The 23,623-nt window shown below is 42.4% G+C and overlaps 2 protein-coding genes across 7 annotated transcripts; one reads left to right on the top strand and one right to left on the bottom strand.

Annotated features, from left to right (window-relative positions):
- Positions 1 to 216: 216 nt before the first annotated feature.
- Positions 217 to 15,224, bottom strand: CYB5RL (cytochrome b5 reductase like). 6 transcript variants are annotated; one of them, XM_074961687.1, is made up of 7 exons: positions 15,064 to 15,220; positions 12,132 to 12,311; positions 10,701 to 10,849; positions 9,615 to 9,702; positions 6,473 to 6,577; positions 3,880 to 4,083; positions 217 to 2,137 (listed from the first exon to the last, which is right to left on the bottom strand). In XM_074961687.1, the coding sequence occupies exons 2-7, from the start codon at positions 12,306 to 12,308 to the stop codon at positions 1,934 to 1,936; spliced, it is 927 nt and encodes a 308-aa protein (XP_074817788.1). In that variant the 5' UTR covers positions 12,309 to 12,311; positions 15,064 to 15,220; the 3' UTR covers positions 217 to 1,933. The 6 variants fall into 6 exon arrangements, with proteins under 6 accessions (XP_074817788.1, XP_074817786.1, XP_074817787.1 ...); XM_074961685.1 differs by having other exon boundaries at positions 15,099 to 15,218; XM_074961686.1 differs by lacking the exon at positions 15,064 to 15,220 and adding an exon at positions 14,904 to 15,047.
- A 53-nt stretch (positions 15,225 to 15,277) lies between these two features.
- Positions 15,278 to 23,241, top strand: MRPL37 (mitochondrial ribosomal protein L37). The gene is made up of 7 exons (XM_074961680.1): positions 15,278 to 15,757; positions 17,673 to 17,856; positions 18,342 to 18,457; positions 19,000 to 19,185; positions 19,480 to 19,637; positions 22,246 to 22,449; positions 23,067 to 23,241. The coding sequence occupies exons 1-7, from the start codon at positions 15,370 to 15,372 to the stop codon at positions 23,169 to 23,171; spliced, it is 1,341 nt and encodes a 446-aa protein (XP_074817781.1). The 5' UTR covers positions 15,278 to 15,369; the 3' UTR covers positions 23,172 to 23,241.
- Positions 23,242 to 23,623: the final 382 nt, after the last annotated feature.

Raw genomic sequence — 23,623 nt, 5'->3', positions numbered from 1 at the left:
GCCTCACTATTGCTTTAAGTGAAGAAATAAAACACTTGGTCAAGCAAGTCACTCCTCCTCGGTATAAGTTAGTTGTCAACGTCACCATTGGAAACAAAAGCAAAGATGAGACTGTGGATATAGTGGTGACTAGCCAGTGTCTGTGGGACCCTCATTCAGATAATTTCACATCCTCCCAGTATGTGAATGAGACACTTTATTGTGTTGTTTTGGTTCATGCTGTTTATTTCGAGTAACAATCCACATACATCTCCTTCGCATAGGAAGAGCTTAGGTATGTTATTAGCTACAAGTAAAGAGAGACACTCAGACACGGGTGTTTGATGACAAACTTGGAACTATGCCATAGCTACAGCACACACAGCGTGAAGAAACTCTAAAACAGAATAAAAATGCTAATTAACAGATGAATTTAAAGATGTGGAGAGAGACTATGTGCGCCACACATCACATGTACACGTATGTGCACAAGAGGCCTTATCATATCCTATAACAATACCTGGCTCTTACATAGTGCTTTTCACCGGTCTGCCTCAAAGTGCTTTACAAAGCTAAGTATCATCATATCCCTGGATGTACTTTTACCTAGCAGCTTCTATGCACTGCCCCTTTCTCCCCCCACAATGCTAGAGCATTCCAGAACAGCCCTGTGGAAAACCCAAACATTACTCCAGATATGAGGCAGTGTTCCTGGGAAGTTCACAAAGTCAGTTCTGGCAGCCCTCTGCCTATGGAAAAGTCAGGCAGTCACCATGAAATAGCTTTTCTACCTTGAAAATAGCTTCCATTTCATAAACAACAGACATTATAAAATGCTTGGGAGCAGGAAAAGCAAATAATCATCATCCCTGAGAAACTGAGGTTTAACAGCAGCTAGAACATCATGCACACACTTTCTCAAATAGATTTTTAGGATACATTTTTATTCTCCATGTGAAGTGTTGTACACAAATGATAAAGGATTTTACATTTTTTGGGGTATACAGTGCAAACCCATACCAGTGCATCAATACATCATGAGGCAAGGTTCCATAAATGCACAGTGACCAGAAGTACTAGGGTATGTCTAACTGCATTGTAAAGCTGGGTCTCCGGGACCCAGGCTCGTGAACTCAGTGTTTCCAAGCCCGTGTTTGAGCATCCACACTGCTTTGTAAACCTGGGTTTACAATTGCTGGATCCAGGTCTCATAGCTGTGTTAAGGCATCCATACTATTACACTACACAGACCTTCGGTTTGACCTATGTTCACACTGCAAAATGAGAGGGCTTGGACTTGAGTCACAACAGGAGTCGGGCTCTGACCCACCACCCTCGGAAGGTCCTAGGACCTGTGTCCTGATTGCTTGCTGACTTGAATCTGACTGATTTGGAACGGGCTCAGGTTCAAACTTGCATCAAAGCCTGGTCTTTTTTGCAGTGTAGACATACACTTAATGTCCCTTATGGCAATAACCTCTGGATTAAGAGTTCCCAATAGTGCACAGTGACATGATAGACCCAAATGGCTTTCAGGGTGTTAGTGCCATGACAACGATGCACAGATCGGAGCAGAGTTACTCACCTTCTACTTTTTAATTACAAAATGAAAGTGATGACACAAAAAAATGAGGTAAAAGTAATGTTAAATGTCTCTTTCATGAAACTCTGAGTTACTGCTTCCACTATCATTCTTCTCTTTCCTGGCTGTGCCAAGTTATTGTAGCAAGTATGGTTTGTCAGCTAGCCTGTAGGGATTTCTAAAATAATATATTAAGAATTATATTAAAGACACTGTATAAAATATTTTATACAAAAGCATATGAAAATATATGCACGAGAAACCCAAACTGGTCAAAGGACACGTTCAAATTGATGTTTGCATAGGAAACAGCAAACAGGTGCATGCTTGGTCTGCACTTCTTTTCAGAGGAAGCAGGTCTGGAACACACTGCTAAAATACAAAATAGGAATCCTCTTTGAGTCCTATGGCTTTCAAACATCTAGTCATATCTTCATTAAATGCTACTGAGCCACAAATCAGCACAAATGGCTTTCTTCTACAGGAATTTATCATTTTCTTAATCAAGTTCTCAGTTATACGGCCAGTGTGTGTGTTTTCTTGATAGCTCCAAGGAAGTTTTTCCAGGGAAGATTCCTGGAAAAGCAAAAAGTTTACACTGTATCAAGTTATTTTAGAAAAAAAGGATGATTAATACTTTAAAGAGTTAATGCTTAGACCAAACATCCGACCTCCCTTGACCGTGTTTCATCTGAAAGTTTACCCTTCAGGAATGCATCAAGGTGGTTTCTTCCAGGTCAATAATTGATGTAAATGAACCACTGCCATAGCTGTGCTTTTCCAGGACAATGCAAATCACAAAGCCCAGGATGAATCAGGTGTCAGCTGGGAACAAAGCATTCTCTGTCAAGGGGATCTGGCTGGGGAACAATCTTTCAGAGGAGATCAGGCAAATCCAGAATCTGACCATTTTTAGGAAATGTTGCAAAACATTCCTCTTTGAGTCAGCCTTCCCATCAGAAGTGACACTCACAATATGAAAACCTCCCTCTATTCCCAACCCCCTAACCCCCCTCTGCAAAAATAAAACCCTACCCCAAGCAGAGTTTTGACCCTGAAAAGGGAGAAATGCCAAATATTCCATGAAGTCCACTAGGGCCTTTGCTATTGTTATTGATTTTATGTGGAAGGTGCTCACATACTACCATGATGGGCAGCCATATAAAACTGACTGATAAGTAGACAGATAGAATTATGAAACGGAAGCTGAAAAACTTGGTGTTTAGAACAAACCTCTTATGAGAGGAAATCACAATGAGACAAGATAAGAGAAAAAAATGTATGGACTGCCATGTATTGATTAGTGTCAAACAGGCACCACTGTCCGGTACAAGATGGAATTTCAAGACCTCCTCAACGTTTGTGACCATCTTATTCTTTGGTGGCTGCCCTGCAAAAAGGTTTTTAGGAGCAGAAGGTCATAAGTTCTACTCCCCATTGCCCAAACTGGCTAAATGTGGGACCCAAAGTTCCACAATGAGGGACACAAAAAATTATACATGCAGGAAACTTAAAATGCTGTGTGATTCACAGTGTTAGCATAAACAACTTTCTACAATCTGAATGCAATGAATCTTTATTTCTGATGTAAATAATTTTCAACAATAAAAGTGAGGGAACACCAGATTTGTGTGGAACATACATAAATTTGAGACTAAATGAGCAGCGCCCCTGAAAATGAAGGCTACTTCAGAGGTAGGCCCTTGTCCATGAATTTGGTATAGTTAGCAACTTTAAGTATGTGGCCCCAACATTTTTACACATAAACGTGACATTGGCTTCATGAGAGGACTCCAGCGTGAGATGAGTTGATGAATAGCTGGATACATGCTGCAAGGTGACACACCAAGCTAGCAGTGAACATTTGTGATGACTGAAACTAGCTAATGAATGTGAGCAGCGAATGAAAGGAGCTAACAAATCAATGCATGGGTGCTGAAAAAAGAAGATCCTTTGGGTGCAGTTTGTTTATTGTGAGTTTCACAGAGAGCTGAGAGTTTTATAAATACAATTTTTCAGATGCAGCAATGATCAATTTGGAGGGGGAAAATATTCCATGGCGGACACAGGTCAATGGGAGCTTCCTAACAGAACCTTTGTGAAGACAGGTCAACTAGTGAGTGATACAGTTGAAAGTCTGCTAGTCAGTATGAACAGGATTTAAGAACATGTTATCAGACAGATGCTACTGGATCAACACATGGCCTTGTCCACTGGTAAGCAATCAACTTAGATAACACTGAGGCAAAAGCAGAGAAGGCAGAGAGTTGTTCACCACAGAGAACCCAGGGATGAGTGTATTTATATCAGAATGTTACCTGGCTAAGGACGTAACACGTTCTGACGTTCCAGTATCGAGACTGATCTTGGAGAAGAGGTTTCAAGTAAATATTTTCAAAAGTCTGGAAGCAACCAACCAGGGTTATAAAGGTTTCATCATCTTCATTTTCTGTTATGTACTGGAGGATGGGGAGCATTGGTGCTATGCCAGTACCAGAGGCAAGCATAAGAAGTTCTCCATACTAGAAATTAAGTGGAGGATTTTGATTGGATTATAGTAATTGGAAATGGAAAAACCTATTAGATTACTCCATTCCTCTGAAAGGGTGCGATAGCAGGCCTATAATATCAGATATGTTCTCTCATGGGGGACTGTGTCAGGTACATTTACGCACAAAATTTAGTTTTTTCAAAGGCAAGATTTTACAAAACCCAAGCTCAACAGAAACATTTTCAGGATTTAAAAAAAAAATCAAATGAAAACGATTTTTTCTTGGATATAAACATACCCCTGAGTTTTAACCTTGATTTCAGCTAAAACATGTTGAGCCTCAGTTCAGCTGCACCCCTTGCCAACACCCCTTATCAGCAGTGGTTTATATTTCCATTGTAGACAAGCCCTGAGATAAAGATGAAAGCACTCAGATCACATGCTGTAGAGTGTAGTTTGGACCGCTGCAGGAAGGAACTCTTTCCTTCTCTGTACAACTGTTTGGTGCATTATGGAAGTTCTCTACCTTCCTCAGCAGCAGTGGACATTCCAAACAAATAATAGTAATACTTACCACTTTTTATCCACAGAGCTCAAAGCACATACAAAAGATGGGTGAGCATTATAATCCCCAATTTATAGATTAGGAAGTTCAGGCACGAGGAGGGCTTGATTTTCAGAAGAGCTGAAGGACCTCAGCTACTTGCCCGAGTTCACACAGCATGTCATGAGAACCCTGGTCTCCTGATTCCCAGTCTGGTGGCCTGCCCCCTTTAGCCATGGCTAGGGACTGGATATCGGACTGGATGAACTACCAGGTCAGATCTGATAATGGCAAATCCATACAAAATCAGATGAAGTGCTCACAGCCAAATGAATCACTCTCATTCAAGAAATGGATTGAGGACATCTGAGCTGTATCCCAGCAGAAAAGTTAGTGGCCTGTGGAAATCAAAGCCCAAAGCTCCATTAGACTGAGAATAGATTTGCAAAATAAAGGGCCCACTCCAACTCCTATTGACTTCAGTGGAAGTTGGATCCGATCTTTTATGAACAAATCTATCCTAAGTGCTATGAAACTTTCAGCTTCCTTTTATACAGGCCACTGATTTATACAGCATACTAATTCTTTGGAACTGCCATCAGTGGGAGCCAGGGGTGCTTAGCACCGCTCAAACCAGGTCCTATAGGTGCCTAGGGTACCAGTAAGGCTGGTTCCCCGTGGTACAGTTTGCAAAACCTATTCTAATTTATGAATTGGTAAATTAGCTGAGCAGGCTGGAAGCAGGGCACAGAGATAGTGTTTTGGGACTATTTTGCGATATATTTTGACTGTCCAGTTTATTGTGAATGACCTATTTAAATTGCTGAGCTATATCCACTTTTAAAGTAAGATCAGTTTTGATGTATTTTGGTAACAAATAGCTCTGAATGCAAAAATAAAAGGGAATTTTATTTTCGGGTGTTAGCAGAACTCATAAAATACTTTCCATCTATTATCATTATTAATAAATAATACAAATAATAATAAACAGTTTGAGCTTCTATGGTGACTTTCACCCAAGGGTCACAATGTGTTTTATGAGCTGTATTTACAGGGATGATTCACCCTCTGTTAGGATGCAGTCACCTCTGGCAATCCAGCATAAACTTGATCCACGAGTTCTGAAGGAGAAGTGAAGAATAACTTTCCCAACTGAAACAGCAGGGGGGATTTCAGGAGGCAGAATCTAATTGCTCTACCTGGAATTTGGCCAGATCCCTGCGGTTTTTACACTCCTACGTTGCAAGTGCCATGGGATCTCTAACGACCAGAGCCACAACTCTACATCTCATCAAAAAGGTGGGGATTAAGTAACAGTCCCTATGTTTGTGGGAAATCTCTCCAAAATTTGATATAGTCATTTTTGCTGGAGGTTTGGCATCCATACATGGGACCACTATTTGCCGCATCATGGACATAAAACTGCACACCTCACTGAAGTCTGCATAATCTGATGATACGTCATGGGCTGCATAAATATATCAAATGTGTGAGATCTGGCCCTGGGACCAGGAGTTTGACACCTCTGCTCTGGTCAAACTTGGTCTTGAAACATCAATGTAGTTCAAAGTGATGCAAAACAAATTTGCACTAATTTTTGGTGATAACTCTGACCAGTTTTCTTCGTTTCAACACTAATAAAAAGGATGGTCAGCAACCCTTGCTAGTGTTTTATAATCTCCCTCCTCCTTACATATTTTGCATTCTAACAAGATCCATTTACTCCAATCAACTTCAAATGCTGTAGCACTGTACAGTAAATGTGTAAATCCTTCAAATAATCAAAATAGTAAGCTAATTGACAATCTCCCTTTGGTACATTACACAAAGTGAGCTGCCATGTGCTGAGCCATTCTGTATTTATTATATAACTGACCTGATTAGGGCTATATGGGAAGCCTCCAAATGGCCCTCGCCAAAAGACTGTATCTCCTTCAATCCAGGATTTTACATATTGTGACATTAGCCCAGCCTCATAGCACTATTTAAAAAAATCACACAAAAGGAAAGAATAATTATACTTTGCTGGAAAGTTTCCCAGCTTAAAGTCAATTACAAAATTATCTCTGTTTAAACAAAAGGGGGGGAAACATTTCAGGGAGTTAAAAAATGACTGTTCTATTTGCAAAATAATATAAACTTGTAACAGTAGCAAAGACATTTAACTGAAATGATACTGGATTAAATCCAGCTTGAATATAATGTAAACACAATACACACTTATGAAGCCTACGCTTTCTGAAGCTAGGAAAGCCTATCAGAACTCTCATTTACAAAGCACACAAAGAAGAACTCCTCACAGTCAAAAGCACAGCAAGCTTTCCTGTGTTCTTCAGAGCTCAGAACACGGCCATGTAACATGGTTATTAAATGACTGGGAGCTGGAAGTGCATTCTGGGTATTGATATTCAAATGAACACCACATATTGTACACTTTGTTTCAGATCTCCCAGACGCTACAATGGCACAGCAAGTAACTACTGAACCAGAGTCAGGTTTCCCATCTGAAATGTTAAAATGGGTATTTTTAGTACAGATCAACTGAATGTGAAAGGATGCTCTGAGATTTTACAAAAATATTGACATGGACCTCACTAAAAAAGGCATTCACAAAAACTGCTCTTTTTCCTAACGGGTACAAAACCACTGTGAAAACACTGTTATTCTGTTACTGACAGGAGTCAGAGCTTGCCTGCAATAGAGGAGGACACAAAGGGAAACGCTAAAACCATGGGATCATCCAGTTAGTCCTGTTACCATCCCTAGTGGCATCCATGCTGTAAGATACTATCAGAGACATTTTACATTCAATGGGGCTTGCATCTTGGGTAGTCATTTAACACCTATGCACAGTGGGTGGAAAAGGTTATCAGATTAGAACGGTTTGTATGGTAAGCATCTTACACTCACCTGCCACAAGCATAAATGGCAACACAAGGTATAAGGCAGTAGCAAATTAGCATTTACTTCCTGTTCCCTACAGCACTGGAGGAAAAGCATTTGGAACTGAAACCCTCTCCACACCCAAATATCCCCTCTCAATCTAAATGAGAAATGTCTGAACTGGTTTACAATTAATTTTTGTAAAGAAAAAGAAAAAATATCTCCTGGGGTGAAAACTTCTACACTCAGTTTTACACCAAAAGAAACCGTAACATTATAAAACTACTTACAGAAGGGTGTAAAAGTATGGCTTGGCACTTAAGGACTAGAGGCCTAGGGCTAGCCAACTCTGATTACTGAAGGAACTGCTCCAGCCCACCTGTGCTGTGGGCCCTGAGGAAGACAGCTGATTCCCCTATAAGGGGCAGCAAGAAGCTGTGGTAGAGAGTGAGGAAAGGTTCTTGCAGGGAACATGAGAACTCAGAGCCAGGAGGATGAACTCCAGCCAAGTAAAGCATGGGAGTGATTGTTAAATTAGGACCCAGCTCTGGAAAAGAGGAATCGGGACTTTCTACTGAAGGGGAGAGAGATATTGAATGGGGGTTGGGGCCTGGAGGGCAATGTGTTTCTGAGGACTGAATAAATTGGATCCCAGAAGGGGACTGTTTTAAGTACTGTGGACTGTGCAGTTCTTAAGGGGCCCCGAAGAAGGGGAAACAGAGTAACCCTAGGCCACAAGGGGAGTGCTCAGAAGGTGGCTGACCCTGTTACAGAGGGTTATGCATGGTAAATAGCAACTCCCTCACTCTAAACTGTAATATCATAAACGTGATAGTGTAACAATAAGAAACAGAGGGGTTTGAACAGTACTTGGATTGCACAGTAATAATAATATAGTACTTCCCAAAATTGCCTGAATAGTGTGAAATATACTACAACCTACACAGCAAGTTATAAAAATGGGTACTTTCTGAAGAGGTGTTGCAGGTCTTTTATTACTGCCAGAGAATCACTATAGTTCCCTTTGGGATGAAAGGTTTTATATAAAGGAAAGGTATTATTACAATCATTACTATTATTATTGAAATGCAAAACCTGTGTAATAAGCAAGTATACATGAAATTCAGAGTCAACCTATAAATGTATCCTATTAATGCACCTCAAATGTAGCACTTTTCCCCGATTGCCACAATAGTGAAATAACCCACCCATAAATGTCTTTTATCAAAGCTACACACATTTCTAAAGGACTACGTTCTATCATACAAATGAATAATAAATCCTCAAAAGTATAAGCTCCTGGGAGACAGGCAGAGGTTGTACTCTAATCTGCCTGGAAGCTGTAGCTCTCAGAATTTTACACGTGGAGTAAAATTCATCCCCCCCCCCCCAGAAATTAGCAGAGATATGTAAATTTGACCAGAAAGATGGAACTGATTTTGATTTCCTACACAAAATAATTATTTTTGCTGACTCTGGTCCTACAGTCCTTATTCAGGCAAAACTTCCACCTAAGTTGAGGGGTGAAATCCCGGCCCTTTTTAAGTCAATTGGAACTTTGCCATTAGCTTCAATAGAGCCAGGATTTCACTCCAAACAGGTCTCAGTATCAGTTTCTAAATGTGAAGACCACAAAACAGATGCTTTATGGTTCTACACATTTTGCAGGAAAATTTCAGTTTCCCTGAAAAGTGTCCTTAAAGCAAACAACCCCTCAAGAAGCCTAATTGCTGAAGGTTCGTCTTGTGATAAAGGCACTGACCAGGGATGCAGGAGAGCTGGGTTCATTTCCTGCTGTACCACAAACTTTCAAAATCCTCCATTGGCATTGACGCTGCACTCACATGACAGACTTTAGGGGTGAAACAGGACCAGAGGGGCATCATCCCCCCAGGGGTTGAATGGACAGGATTTAGAATTAAGCCCTGATCCTATTCCCACCATAGTCAATTGCAAAACTCTGGCCTTGATTTTGTAAGGATCACTTAATAGGGAATATGTTGTAAATAATTTATTTACAAGACACCTTTTCTCTTTCAGTTTTGTGTACCTGAAATGACCACTCTTATCAGCAAAGCACAATTGCCAACAGAGTCCCAAATTGTTTACAATCTTATCTAACATAGACTACTTACTTTTATTAAAACTTCAAAGTATCCTTCAGCGTTTACAGGGCTAACTGGAGTATAAGCTCTCTGAACCTCCAAACCATTCACCATCCCTCTGAGAAGAAAAAAAGATGGTACAGGAAACCATTACTGGAATCACTGATTGATACTCTTTGGAGCAATGAGCAAAGGCTATTGTCTGAAACAAACAGCAGTCTTTCCTCCCCATGGGTCATCCTTTGCTGAGACAGATGTTCCCTCAATTAGCTAAACATCCAGGGAGTGAAATAACCTCAGATTTCTCTGCAGACCCTTTACGACACTCCCTAGTATTCCTCCAATTCTCTAGGCAATGGCACCACCTATGTCGCACATGCAGCTTCCCCAGACAAATCCGGCAAAGGAGAGTAACAGACATTTTGTGTGGAGCAGATGAATGTGCAGTATCGTGAGGAATGCTATATCGGTAAATTTGGACTGTACGCTGTTTGGGCTAGGGGCTGTTTTTCACTGTTTGTACAGCATCCAGTAAATATATAATAACTGATACATATCAATGGTGCCTACAGTCTGACCTTCTTCTGTATCTGACAGTGGTCACCATGAGAAACTAGCACAGATGACAGCTCCTCCCATGTGGCCCCTTTTTGGCAAATACTATGCCGGGGAGCAAATGTTTTTCCTGACCTCAGCTGGCAATCAGCCACAAAGCACACAGACTTTGGATACAATATTGCACTGTGCTTAGCCACCCCAAGTTACAGTGCCTAACACTGAACTCCTGATTTAGTAGTTTGCCTTCATGCTGCTACATGGATATAAATCATCTGCTGAAACGACTACTTCTTCTCTTTTTCCTTCTGTTACTTGCTCTCCTTAGCCACCCTTAGTTCTCTTTCCCCACCACCAACACAAAGCTAATGTTGGGTAAAAATGAAGCTATGGAGTGGCTTTCACCATAAAATTAACAAACTTAAACTCATGAGTTCTTTCAACTGTATCATTACAGAAGCACAGAAATGCTGATTTACTTGGTATGAAATCTTTGTATATTGACAAACTGCATGTTAAGTCACGTAACGTAGCCTGTTTAACTAGAGACAGGGACAGTACCTTAACACAATATGTTGTCCTAAACTCAATCCCAGGCTGCTATTTCCTGGCAGCTGAAATGTATACTGCCAGGTGTCCTCTGTTAGCTGTTCCACAGAGCTTATCTTGAACGAAGTAAATGTATCTGGATTTAATTCTGAATTACTACTCTGCAAGAACAACAATAAGCAATTACTGGGGTGGACAGCATCCTTTATTTCACTTTTATTTTTAAAAAAACTTGTGTGTGAATGTAGAGCTGGTGAAACTTAGGACCCCAGAAAAATGTGCCTTGAAAACTCTAGGGACAAGCACAGATTTAAGGGTCTCTCTGCTGATTTGTTTTTTGCAGTGTTGTTTTCAAAATCTAAGATGTCATTTTAAAAAAAAGTTAGATTTCCGATCCTACGACCAGGAAGAAAACCTTCTAAACATGACTCAGTGCAATGCTGTCTTTCTGACTGTGCAGAGAGAGTTCAGTAGAAACGGCTCTAAGAGAGCTTAACATCGTAATGGGGACTTAACGCTGAACTCCAATGACGACCATTTTAAAAACCAACACCGTTAATTATTTCACTGCTGATTATGTTAGTAGAAACCTCCAGCTTTACCAGCATGGTTGGATATATCTGAAAGGGCATTTGACAGGAATAAAACTATGTTTTGAAGAGGCAAATTGAATGCTATGTCAAATATTAATTTTTTATCCTCAATATATGAACCTGAAAATGAAGGTAAAATAAAAGTTGTCCAAGGTGAACAGTGAATGCTATCATAGTAGAAGAGATGCCAACACTCTCATCTCTGCCTTTTTCCCTAAAAACTTGTTGCCTCATGCTGTGGAACCATCACCTATTCTATTCTACACAGGGCACATCACTGTAATATCTGAACACTTTCAGTAGTGCATTAAAAATGTGCGTAACACCTGCCATGTGTTGTTTGTTCTCTCATCCTCTCCCCAAAGGAAGACGTATGTGCAGGAAGGTGTCTTGGTTTGGTAGGATTTTAGAGGACTTTACATGTTGCTATGTATTTATGTTAGCGACAGCAAGATCAAAGAAATGCGCCTTGCGCTTGGAGCGGAAGGTGGTGAAGTTTATGATGGCCCTTAATTTTCTGGGTGAGTTCATTCCACAGTCTCAGACTGGCCCCAAAGAAAGTTCTCCTGCACAAACAAGCTTTATCCTTATTGTATCACCTTCATGTGATGTGAGCTTGCTGCAGTGGCACCAGAAACTGCACTTTAATGAGGTACATAATGAAATCCAGAGCGTTTCGGAACTTTCATTACAGCAGGTATTGTGGGGGAAGTCTAAATTCTTCTAGTAAAAGACCATTATAGATCACCCCACCCTCAGCTATCAAACAGCTATCAAACGCTTACAAACACAAATGTGATAAAAGTACTGACTGACTGGATGCTATGAAAAAGGACTTTAAAGTCCCTACCTCCTCCTTCTGTTTGGTCAGGAGGCTTCTGTCTTTCTTTGCTTTGGCTTCTTCCCACTGGGCTAGCTCCTTCTGATACACATCATAGACACACGGTTTGCAGCCACTGCCACAGCACTGAGATGGCAAGGGTTCAGTAGGCATAAGAGAGAGCCAGTCATCCTCACTTTCACTCATTACCTACAAAACACAACCCAAGCATCATTCACAGGGCTACATGTTTTAAGGAAGAGGCACACATGAATCTGATGCTAGCTATCTGCTGCTTTAGAGACATCCATCTCAATATGTTGAAGATTTAATTCAGGAGGCATCCAAACTTTATCTAGCTGAAGACACATCAGCTAACTTGATACAAGCAACGCTCCATCTTCATTTAGTGGCTGCAATCCTCTACTTTAACACAGAATTGTTATACTGCATATGACCAATGCCCTACAAAGTCTAGTATCCTGTCAGTTACTGTGGCCAATACCAGACGATGCAGAGGAAGGTGTAAGAAACCCCTTATCAGTTTGGTGACCGGTTTATGCCCAGCAGAATAATTGTCTGTATTGTGTACACATTAGACAGAAAAAAGAATTTAACTGTGGATGTTCTCAGTATTCATATAAATTGCTATATTTTTTAAATCCTAGACTCAGCTTCAGTAACCAAAGAGGAGCATTGTGACCTAAAATTTATTATCTCTGTGGGCCACACCCCTACATTAAAGATAAATACAGGGTGTGCTCTGGTCCCATCTTTATCTTGCATCTTTCTCTAAATCCCCTCCTTCTTTATTATCTTTATTAAAGTGCTGTATTCAACATAAAAAGTAACATTCTAAAATGTGGCCTGCAGCTGCCCCAGCTTTTAATAGAGAGGTCCAACCTCTGGGAGGCTGGAAGATAAGCGATGCTGGAGAAATATAGGTGGTGGTTAGAGAGAGGAACTTGACAGGGAGCAATGTTTAGTGAAATCAGTCGAGTGAAGGGCCATTTTGGTGAGCAAGAGAGTTGCTACAGGGTTAGAGATCGAATAAGTAGGTGAGGGCAAGGACTGGTAGAATTATCTTTAAATCCCCATCCAAATATCCTTATATTAGACAGTCCTAGATCATGTCCTATCAACAGAAGTCCCAAAACTGACCTCTGTGGAACATCGTAACTTTTTAATGTACTGCTAAACTTGATATTATTCTCAGTGCTTTGGCATATACTGTTAAAGAGTGTTTGATAAGAGCTAGATATTATTAATGCTCTATCATTCAAATATGAGGAAAATTATAAAACCACAAGCGGCAGCGTTGAAGAATACTTAACACCTATAACCATTTTCATGGTGCTTTATGAGCATTAAAACTTATCTTCATACTTGTGACAAACATATTATTATTCTCATTTTACTGATGGAGAAATGGAACACTAAGGCCAATATTTTGAAAAGTGGCCGCTGATTTTAGCAGTCTAGCTGGAGGGAGCAACACGCTGAGCATCCATCGCCCCTAGCAAAGTCAATAGGAGTCATGGGTGCTCAGCATGAGCAGGTACTATGCCCCTACCTTTCTGTTGGAAAAGAGCCTAAGACATTAGGGAAGGCAGGTCTCTCTGCTTTGGTGAGTTTCCAATCTGGACAGAGAGTAGGCAAAAGGGGCCTGTACAACACAGGAGCAGTGTTTGGGGAGGGTGTTCAATATGCCCCTCAGCTCTGTGATTCAGGTATGGCTGTATTATGATAAATCCATCTTCTCCCTGCAGTCCAGCCCAGCCACGCAACTCCATCATGCTACCAGGCAAAGGCGAGACTGGGAGCCTGCTGCTCTCTGTAGCTATGGGAGGTGGCAGCTTATCATCCCAGGTGATGGGACCCAGAGTCAGGGCAGATTGCAGGGCAGCTCTCTTGAAGCCCCAGCTCCCGGAGTCACAGGATTATGGGAGAAGCTCTGCATTCATGGATGGACAGTTCCAGCCTGTGCCATGGCAGAGACAGGCTTGAAAATGGGCCCCTCAGCTAGGGTTGACAGGTGTCCAGTTTTTGACCAGAACACACGTGGCTCCGGTCAGCACTGCTGACTGAGCCGTTAAAAGTCTGGTCAGCAGCACAGTGTGGCTAATGTAATCTCCCTGCCTGACCTGGCTTCGTACAGCTCCCGGAAGTGGCCGGCATGTCCGGCTCCTAGGCACGGGGCGGCCACTGGCCCCTGCCCCGACAGCTGGCTCCGCAGTTCCCACTGGCTGAGAGCCGCGGCCAACAGGAGCTGTGGGGGCAGTGACTGCAGGAGCGGGTAGTGCGCAAAGCCCCCTAGCCCCTCTGTCCAGGAGTTGGACATGCCGGCCACTTCTGGGAGCCACCTGAGGTAAGAGCTGCCTGGCCATAGCCCGCATCCCAACCCCCTGCCCCAGGTCAGAGCCCCCTTCTGCATCCAAACTCCCTAATAAGGTCTGCAACCCCCACTCCCTACCCCAGGCTTGAGCCCCATCCCACACCCTGCACCCCAACTCCCAGCCCTGAGTCCCCTCCTGAACCCCAAACTTCTCATTCCCAGCCCAACCCCAGAGCCCACCCCCTCAGCTAGAGCCCGCACCCCCACCTTCTGCCCCCTCCTATACCAGCCCACACCCCCTACCCCACTCATAGCCCCCTCCCACACTCTGAACCCCTCAGCCCCAGCCCAGAGCCCCCTCCTGCACCCCAAACCCCCCATCCCTGGCCCCAGCCAGAGCCCTCACGCCCCCACCTCACCCCAACCCCCAGCCCAGAGCCCCCTGCACCCTAAATCCCCAGCCTCACCCCAGAGCCTGCATCCCCAGCCGAAGCCCCCTGCCCGGTGAAGGTGAGCGAGGGTAGGCCGTGGCTGGCGGAGGACGCCGGGGGGCCCTACTGGGCCGGGCGCGGGGGCAGCTCAGGGACCGACCAGGATCCCGCCCGCCGCTCAAGCCCTGCTCCTCACCCTGCCCCTGAGCCATCCTCCGGCTCGTGACCTACCAACGGCCGCGTGCCCTAGGCCACGCCCCCGCCATTCGACGCCCCCAGAGCCCGACTGGCGCCGCGCCCCCTTTCGTCGGGAGGGCGGGAACAGAAAGGGCTCACGCAGGCGTTATTGGCCGGCGGTGCCGTCAGTCGCCGGGATAGCGAGCGAGCGCGCTGCGTACCCGGTATGCCCCGCGCTAGGGAAAATGGCGGCCCCCAGTCGCTGACTCTTCCGGGTGGCTGGGCCGAGGAGGGCCAGGGCCGGAGTCCCTGACGGGAGCCGAGCATGGCGGGATTATGGTGGCCTGTGAGGTCGGCGGCCGGGGCGCTGCGGGCGTGGGGCCCGCGTGGGCCGCACCGCGGCAAGACTGTGCAGGCCCCGCGCAGGCCGCTGCCCCGCACGCCTTGGACCACCCGCGGGCCGCCCCCGGGGGCCCCGCTGCCCCGTAGCTGGCAGGACAAGCGGCCGGTGCAGGAGCAGATCCCCGGGCTGGAGCAGGTCACCTACGCGGGCAAGCAGTATTTCGTGCCCTGGCTGGCCCGGCCCCGCCACCCGCGCTGGGAGCGGGACTGGCACGACCCCCGGCACTCCCCGGGGCCGCGCTACGAGGCGATGCCCCTCTACAAGGAGCGCGTCTGCTACGTGTGCCACCAGCGATCCAAGATGCTGGAAGGTAGCGGGCGCGGGGGAGAGGTGCTGGGTGGGGGGGTGAGCCAGGCCTCCGGGGGGTGGGAGGGGGCAGCAGCGCCCAGCCCTGCGTGGGGAGGCAGCAGGGTGAAGGGCGGCCCCCGGTTCGGGCAGCAGCCTCGGGAGAGCCAGAGTCAGTTCCCTGAGCTGGCACTGCTGTCCTGGGTCATTTTGGGCAAGTTACTGCAGCTCTGTGCCTCACTGCCGCTGCTGTAGCTGGGGATAACAGCTGCTGCCCTGCCCGCCCCCATCCCGCTATTATAAATACATGAGGTTGTGAGGTGCTCCGATGCTACAAGTGATGGCGTCATATACATACCTTAGATTGGGAGGAGGGGTGTAGAGGGGCCTGCCTGAGAAAGCAGGAGTAGCAGTCAAGGGACAATTACAATAATATGCAATAACTAGCTGCCAGACCTAGGCTATAATTAGGACCCTACCAAATTCAGGGCAATGAAAAGCACATCGCAGACTGTGAAATCTGGTGTTCTGTGTGCTTTTACCCTATACGAATTTCAGAGAGAAGACCATCATTACTCAAATAGGGGGTTCTGACCCAAAAGGGAGTTGCAGGGAGATCACAAGTGTGGGTTTTTTTGGCGGGGGGAATCACTGTATTGCCACCCTTACTTCTGTGCTGAGTGGCTGGAGAGTGGTGGCTGTTGGCCAGGTGCTCAGCTCTGAAGGCAGCACCACACCAGCAGCAGCTCACAAGTAAGGGTGGGAATACCATACTATGCCATCCTTACTGCTGCTGGCAGCAGGTCTGCCTTTAGAGCTGGGCTCTCAGCAAACAACTTCTGCTCTTCAACTGCCCAGCTCTGAAGGCAGCACTGGCACCAGCAGTGCAGAAGTAAGGGTAGCAGTACCACAACACTTCTTCCAGTAACTTTGCAACCCCCCTCCCCTCCATAACTCCTTTTTGGGTTACTACCCCTACAATTGTAACACTGAAATTTCAGATGTAAATAGCTGAAATCATGACATTTATAATTTAAAAAATCCTATGACCATGAAGTTGACCAAAATGGACCGTGAATTTGGTAGGGCCCTACCTATAACTCAGGTGGAGGCTGCTTGTTGTCCTAAAACAGCTCATATCAAGAAGGCATTTTGCATTGGCTAGAGTGGCTGTAACCTGACTTGTGGTGGGGTGTGGGCTCTGCTGCGCCCTTCCCCCCCCGCCGCTCACTTGTATACAAGAATAGTGGTGCGCATAGTAGTCTAGCACAGACTTTCTCAGGAGGGTGGACCAACAAAAATACTGGATTACTTTGTTAGGGCTGCAGGTTAGGAACTATGTCCCCTGAAGGTACAGGGCTGTGTACAGTGGGGCTCTGACTTTTGTTGGGGCCCCAGGTACTATGATGATTTAAATAGAAAGCTAAAACTTTGGCAAGGGGTACAGGCTCTCTTTCCCTTTGGTATACCAGCACTTAATTTCAGATGAACTATGCATGCAGCAGAATGCAAGATCCCATTTATGTTTAACATTAAGTATAATATGCAAAGAAATGTTTTTACCCCATTCTCTGCTGTGCTATACGTAGTCTCTCATATCTTGTTTCCTTGTAATTCATAAGCCAATATACTAGAATTAAAAAATGAGTAGGGAAAAACACTTCTAAACTAACCTCTTTCAATAAATATTGCATGGTGTAACTTATATGGTGCTAATGAGGCATGCATACTTTTTTCGATGTTGTACATAAATGAAAGTGGTCAGACTACATAAAATTAATGTTCCTGATAACTTGGTCATGCTGAGAAGTATTCTATATTAATGGTAGCATAAGTGCTTAAGATTCAATAGGTAAAAGACCATTTTTATATTAACCCATTTATGGCATAGTTAACACTGCTGAATATCTTCAATAAATATATTTTGATTTGACTCCAAGGAGTAAGGCAAGCACTATGGCTAACAAAGACCAAGCTAATGGAAGGCTTACCTCCAAAAGTATTTAGTATTATTGATGAACCAGCCAACCAACTAGAGAATCAGGATGAGCGAGTACAAAATGCAATTTCTCATGCACGTGTCTGGAATACCACTGAACTTATTCCCAAGAGAGAGAGTTATTGGTAAGTCCTCAAAAGTTAAAGAAATCTTTACTTACACTGCAGCCTTTTCAGGGCAGCTCTGCTTCAAACAGCCCATTAAAAGTATCAGATTTTTTTAAAACTATATTACCAGCAGAACATTATATTTACCGTTTAATGTTACTGAGGTGAATTTAGTTTGTATCTGGTTGCCAGCACTCACTTGTTTACAGTTGTACTTGTGAGTATATTCAAAACTTGTTTTCATCTTATGTCAAAGTGTGTAACAGTCTGTGGGTTTGTACAAACTTAGTTCTATTTTGGATCACATCCTAGCTAATACAGATGTCAATTGTTTTAATAATTGAAAGTAAACATTATCATTGCCAACTTGGAACATGATTGGTATGTCAGATGGATTGAAGTATTAAACAAATCTGCATTAACCATTTGGAAACGTTACATATTTCATAACTTTCAAAGTCATTTTTGTATCCTATCCTACTAATTCTTGTCTCATTCTAAAGCCCTGTACTCTTGGAAGACTTGTTACATTTGTGTAGGACAATGGCTAGCAAGTATCCTTCCCTCGCTAAAAGAATGTTGGCTAGAGACTACAAAGTGGCGGCTACATGGGAGAGAGGTTAGTAACTTCTTTCTTTCTTTGTAGAAAACACTTCTCTCTTTCTCTTTACTTGTAATCCTGATAGAATCCTAAAGAACTGATCATTTGTTTACTACAGTGTGTGCATGAAATCTGTACAATCTTTCAAGCCACACTTATATGGGATCAATAGCTAGTGAACTAAATAAATAGAAGTGTTATATTTGTATTCTGTGTAAAATGTTGTCTCCAGTTGGGCTGCTACTTAACAATCATGGGCGGGAGGAGGAGGGAAAAGAGAGGTGCCTTGCAAAATAAATCAGTATTTTTGCAGTAATACTATTGTGACACTTCATGGTTGACTCTGCAGGGGTCAGCCTATGGCTTCATTTTTCCATAGAGTATTAAACATTAGCAAATGAAACCTAGGGCATCTTTTCCTTGGAATACATATTACAGTAAAATTATAGCAATAGAAGAATAAATCTAATAATAATAATAGATTTATTCTAAATTAAGTATGAATGTTTAGTGAGTCTTTGTAGTGTAATGTGTGCATGCAATATAATCTCTTTTTACAGAATCATCTGTTCTTCAGGTTCGTGGCATGAATGGAATACTTTTGAATGCCATTAATCCATTATTGCCAATAGCCTCCAAGGATGAGATTCTGGCTACTGAAAACCACATTCTAGAGACCTTCCATCCCATCTCTCCTACAATTGATCTTCAGGAAGTTAATGTATATGAAGAACGAAATGATACAGGTAAAAGTTGCGTAGCACTTAAACATTAGCTTGAATATTTATGTACTAGTGGACAGCACTAAAATCTTTAACTTCCCCATTCCCTTAAACATTTCATGTGCTGAGGTTAGATGGTGTACAGTTGAGAATGGATTAGCCAATTGGCTAGTGCTGCTATAGGGTATCTTACATGTTCTTCACAGCAGTAAGTCTAACCTGTGTTAATACAAATTTAATAATTACTGAAGAGAGTAAAAGAGAGACTAACTTTGTATTAAACTGTTTTTTTGTATCTCATGGTTACCCATAACCCAGGTTTTAGAGAGGGTTATCCCTACCCTCATCCTCACACTCTGTACTTTGTGGAATCAGCCAACGTTCGTCCAGTCCGATTTAGACCAGAACAACTCCGGGCTAAAATGCTCATGTTTGCTTTTGGCAATGCACTGGCAAAGGCCAAGATTCTGTATGGGGTACGTATTAAAATGACTGTCATACCTTACTACTTCTATAGTAGAAGTCATTGTTCATGGAGGCTGTTGTAATGGTATTATCTAAAGGTGCAGTACAACCTGTGAGGTTGAAGATGAATAAATTGCAAGCCAGCAGCATAAGAAAGTTTTTTGCTTTCAAGTGTAAAAAATTGGAGCTCACAGACTTGAAGGTAGATTGTTGAAATACTTACTTACTACCTGCACTTTTACTTAACTGTGGAGAGAGGAGGTATCTGTTGCTGAGTTTTAATTCAGACAAATATAGCACAGAGTTTGTGGTTCAAGCTTTCCTATGCCATCCCATCCTTGTGCCACAGTCCTGACCTAGAAGTATGAACACTAGGTGGGAGTGGGTAGTTGAGTCCTTAGCATTGTAGCTGAAATTTCCAAGAAGGATGCCAACCACAGTGGACTTTTTGTGATGTGGACACCTCTCCCTTTGAAACGGGAGTGAGAATCAGAGGCCACTCGATGGCAATGACTTAGTCACTGTTGACCTGGATTGAATTTGAACTGATGACCTAGAGGTGAGAGCCTGTGAATTCTGTTAAGTCTGACATTGCAATATTTTGAAATCTGCATTGATATCATCTAGTGATTTTGTAGGCCAGGGATTTATAGGTAACCTTTATAGACATGTTTTGATTAAGATGTTTGCCAATTCAGAGTAACACCTTATTATGCTAATAGCAATTATTTTAATGTGTTAATGAAGGTTAAGAGTAGACTGGCAATGGGTAGACATCAGTGAAGCAACTGTCTTGTGTGCAGCTGAAATGAAAAACTAGAACAGACATGTAGTTCAGTTTACATCTATATTCCATTGCCATTGGAAAGATAATTAAAATTAGGGCTGTCAAGCGATTAAAAAAATTAATCGTGATTGAATGCATGATTAAAAAAATTCATTGCAATTAATCACACTATTAAACAATAGAATACCATTTATTTAAATATTTTTGGGTGTGTTCTACATTTTCAAATATTGATTTCAGTTACAGCAGAATACAAAGTGTACAGTGCTCACTTTATATTTCTGATTGCTTTTTAAAGTGCAAACATTTGTAAAGGAAATACTATATTTCAATTCACCTAATACAAGTACTGTAGTGCAATCTCTTTACCATGAAAGTTGAACTTACAAATGTAGAATTATGTATAAAAAAAAACTGCATTCAAAAATATTAAAACTTTAGAGCCTACAAGTCCACACTGTCCTGATTTCTTGTTCAGCCAATCGCTCAGACAAACAAGTTTGTTTACATTTGCAGGAGATAATGCTTCCTGCTTCTTGTTCACAATGTCACCTGAAAGTGAGAACAGGTGTTCTCATGGCACTGTTGTAGCCAGCGTTTCAAGATATTTAGATGCCAGATCCGCTAAAGATTCATATGTCCCATATGGCTTTAACCACCATTCCAGAGGACATGCGTCCATGCTGATGATGTGTTCTGCTTGATAACAATCCAAAGCAGTGTGGATCGACGCATGTTCATTTTCATCATCTGAGTCAGATGCCACCAGCAGAGGGCTGATTTTCTTTTTTGGTGGTTTGGGGTCTGTAGTTTCCGCATCAGTGTTGCTCTTTTAAGACTTCTGAAAGCATGCTCCACACCTCATCCCTCTCAGATTTTGGAAGGCACTTCAGATTCTTAAACCATGGGTCGAGTGCTGTAGCAAGCTTTAGAAATCTCACATTGGTACCTTCTTTACGTTTTGTCAAATCTGCAGCAAAAGTGTTCTTAAAATGAACACGTGCTGAGTCATCATCCCAGACTGCTATGACATGAAATCTATGGCAGAATGCAGGTAAAATAGAGCTGGAGACAAACAATTCTCCCTCAAGGAGTTGAGTCACAAATTTAACCCATTATTTGTTTAACGAGCATCATCAGCATGGAAGCATGTCCTCTGGAATGGTGGCCAAAGTATGAAAGGGCATACGAATGTTTAGCATATCTGGCATGTAAATACTTTGCAATGCTGGCTACAAAGGTTCCATAAATAAGAAGTGGGGGCAGCATTATCTCCCGTAAATGTAAGCAAACTTGTTTGTCTTAGCGATTGGCTGAACGAGAAGTAGGACTGAATGGATTTGTATGCTCTAAAGTTTTGCATTGTTTTTGAGTGCAGTTATGTAACAAATCTACCTTTGTAAGTTGCACTTTCACGATAAAGAGATTGCACTGCAGTACTTGTATGAGGTGAACTGAAATACTATTTTTACAGTGCAAATACTTGTAATCAAAAATATAAAGTGAGCAGTGTACACTTTGTATTCTGTGTTGTAATTGGAATCAATATATTTGAAAATGTAGAAAAGCATCCAAAATATTTAATAAATTTCAATTGGTATTCTATTGTTTAACAATGAAACTGCAATTAATCGCAATTAATCTTTTTGTTAATTGTGTGAGTTAACAGCCCTAATTAAAATACAAAATCTATATTCAAAATCTGTTTGAATAAAGTAACTTTCTGGGCAAGATAACACATTTGTTAAAGTCCTGGCTTTAAACCAAATGATTGCTGATTCTGCATCTTCTCATCCAGTGTCTGTTGTAACTCTTCCTCCACCTCCACCCAGGATGATCCCAAAGTTTTAGAACACCCGGTAGTAGTACAAAGCATTGGTACAGAGGGTCGTATTTTCCAGTTCATGGTGTTCCAGTTAAATACAACAGACTTGGCCTCTAGCGATGGTGTTAAAAACCTCGTCTGGATTGATTCTGATCAGTATATGTATGACTACATCCGGTATCTTCCAGGAATCAGGAAGAGAGTTGTCAAGGTAAGTTAACAGGGTTGAGAGAACTAGTTTACTCACCAGAATTATATAGTGGACATCCTGCCCCTTTACATATATTTTGAGCCTTGGGCACTTGTACAGATGGTATTGGTATAGATAGGACAATAGGCGGTTTAGTTCTGATAAAACTTTGGTACAGTGAATTAATAGAGAGCAACTATCAGTCTGTTTGTTTTGTTTGTTTTTATATATATCCATCCATGTATTCAGCTGCATTGCAATTTATATTAAACTTGCTAAAATGGAGACATCTTACATCGACGTACAATTTCATTGTGCTTATTGAAAAGTTATTCTCCAGTGAAGTAACTAAGCAAATGTATGTTTGCATGCAACAGTCAGCTTCAATATAAAGTAAATGGAGAGAATATTACTGTCAGCTCCCCTTAGACTAGGAAGACTCTTCAATCTCATTAGGTAAATTCCCCACCCATCAGTGTAATGCCAATGGAAATACACTCAGACCCACTTGTCTGTCAAAGAGGGCTTGTTTCAGATAGACTGCCATATTTCAAGTTGTTTTCGAGTAAAATAAAAGACTATTACTTGGCTAAGTATCAGTTCACTACAAACTGAATATCCAAGTCTCTTCTCCGCAGTTTCCTCCTGGAATATATGGCTATCGACCTGACACATTCAAGAAGTTTCTGGCACTGTATTTGCATGGAGCTGTGCAAGATTCTACTCAAACCAAACTCCTTTAACTTTACTTTCTGCTATGTTTTCATCAGAAGATCATACAGCTAAGCAAATGTGATAGTATACTGCTCTTAAATGGAGTAATTTAAGGGTTTAAAACCTAACAATTTTTGAAAATAAAGACTTTTTTTTAAGTAAGTGTGTGCTGTTGAATATAAACTTTCATTGCAATGGCTTAACTGTACCATTATACACATATGCATTAAGTTAATGAACCCAGCCATAGTTAGTACTTTCCCAACTTTCCATCATCACCAAGAGGGAATATACAAACTGCCATTTATTTCTGTTTGTAGGAGCAGATTCTGGATGTAGCAGCTGGGAGACCAGAAATCCACACAGAGCAGAACCTGAGCACAGAATGTGTTGAGTGGGTACTTGAGTCCAAAGCAAACAGCACAATAGTTACCAAGTTGCATTACGTAGAAAACCCACCTTATAAAGCTTTATGCATAAA

Source organism: Natator depressus, chromosome 8, assembly GCF_965152275.1.
Source record: "Natator depressus isolate rNatDep1 chromosome 8, rNatDep2.hap1, whole genome shotgun sequence".
Lineage (NCBI taxonomy): Eukaryota > Metazoa > Chordata > Testudines > Cheloniidae > Natator > Natator depressus.
Note: the sequence above shows the minus strand (reverse complement) of the source record. Positions and strands in the feature narration are given on the sequence as shown.

Bases quoted from the DNA above. Each gene is read 5' to 3' on its own strand.
- CYB5RL (XM_074961687.1), bottom strand. From the start codon at position 12,308: ATGAGTGAAAGTGAGGATGACTGGCTCTCTCTTATGCCTACTGAACCC. The intron at 10,850-12,131 runs GTAGGGACTTTA...TTGTTCTTGCAG, and splicing joins TGACCAAACAGAAGGAGGAG to AGTAGTAATTCAGAATTAAA. The intron at 2,138-3,879 runs GTAACATTCTGA...TTGCTTTTCCAG, and splicing joins CGTGTTACGTCCTTAGCCAG to GAATCTTCCCTGGAAAAACT.
- MRPL37 (XM_074961680.1), top strand. From the start codon at position 15,370: ATGGCGGGATTATGGTGGCCTGTGAGGTCGGCGGCCGGGGCGCTGCGG. The intron at 19,638-22,245 runs GTACGTATTAAA...ACCTCCACCCAG, and splicing joins AGGCCAAGATTCTGTATGGG to GATGATCCCAAAGTTTTAGA. The intron at 22,450-23,066 runs GTAAGTTAACAG...TCTTCTCCGCAG, and splicing joins TCAGGAAGAGAGTTGTCAAG to TTTCCTCCTGGAATATATGG.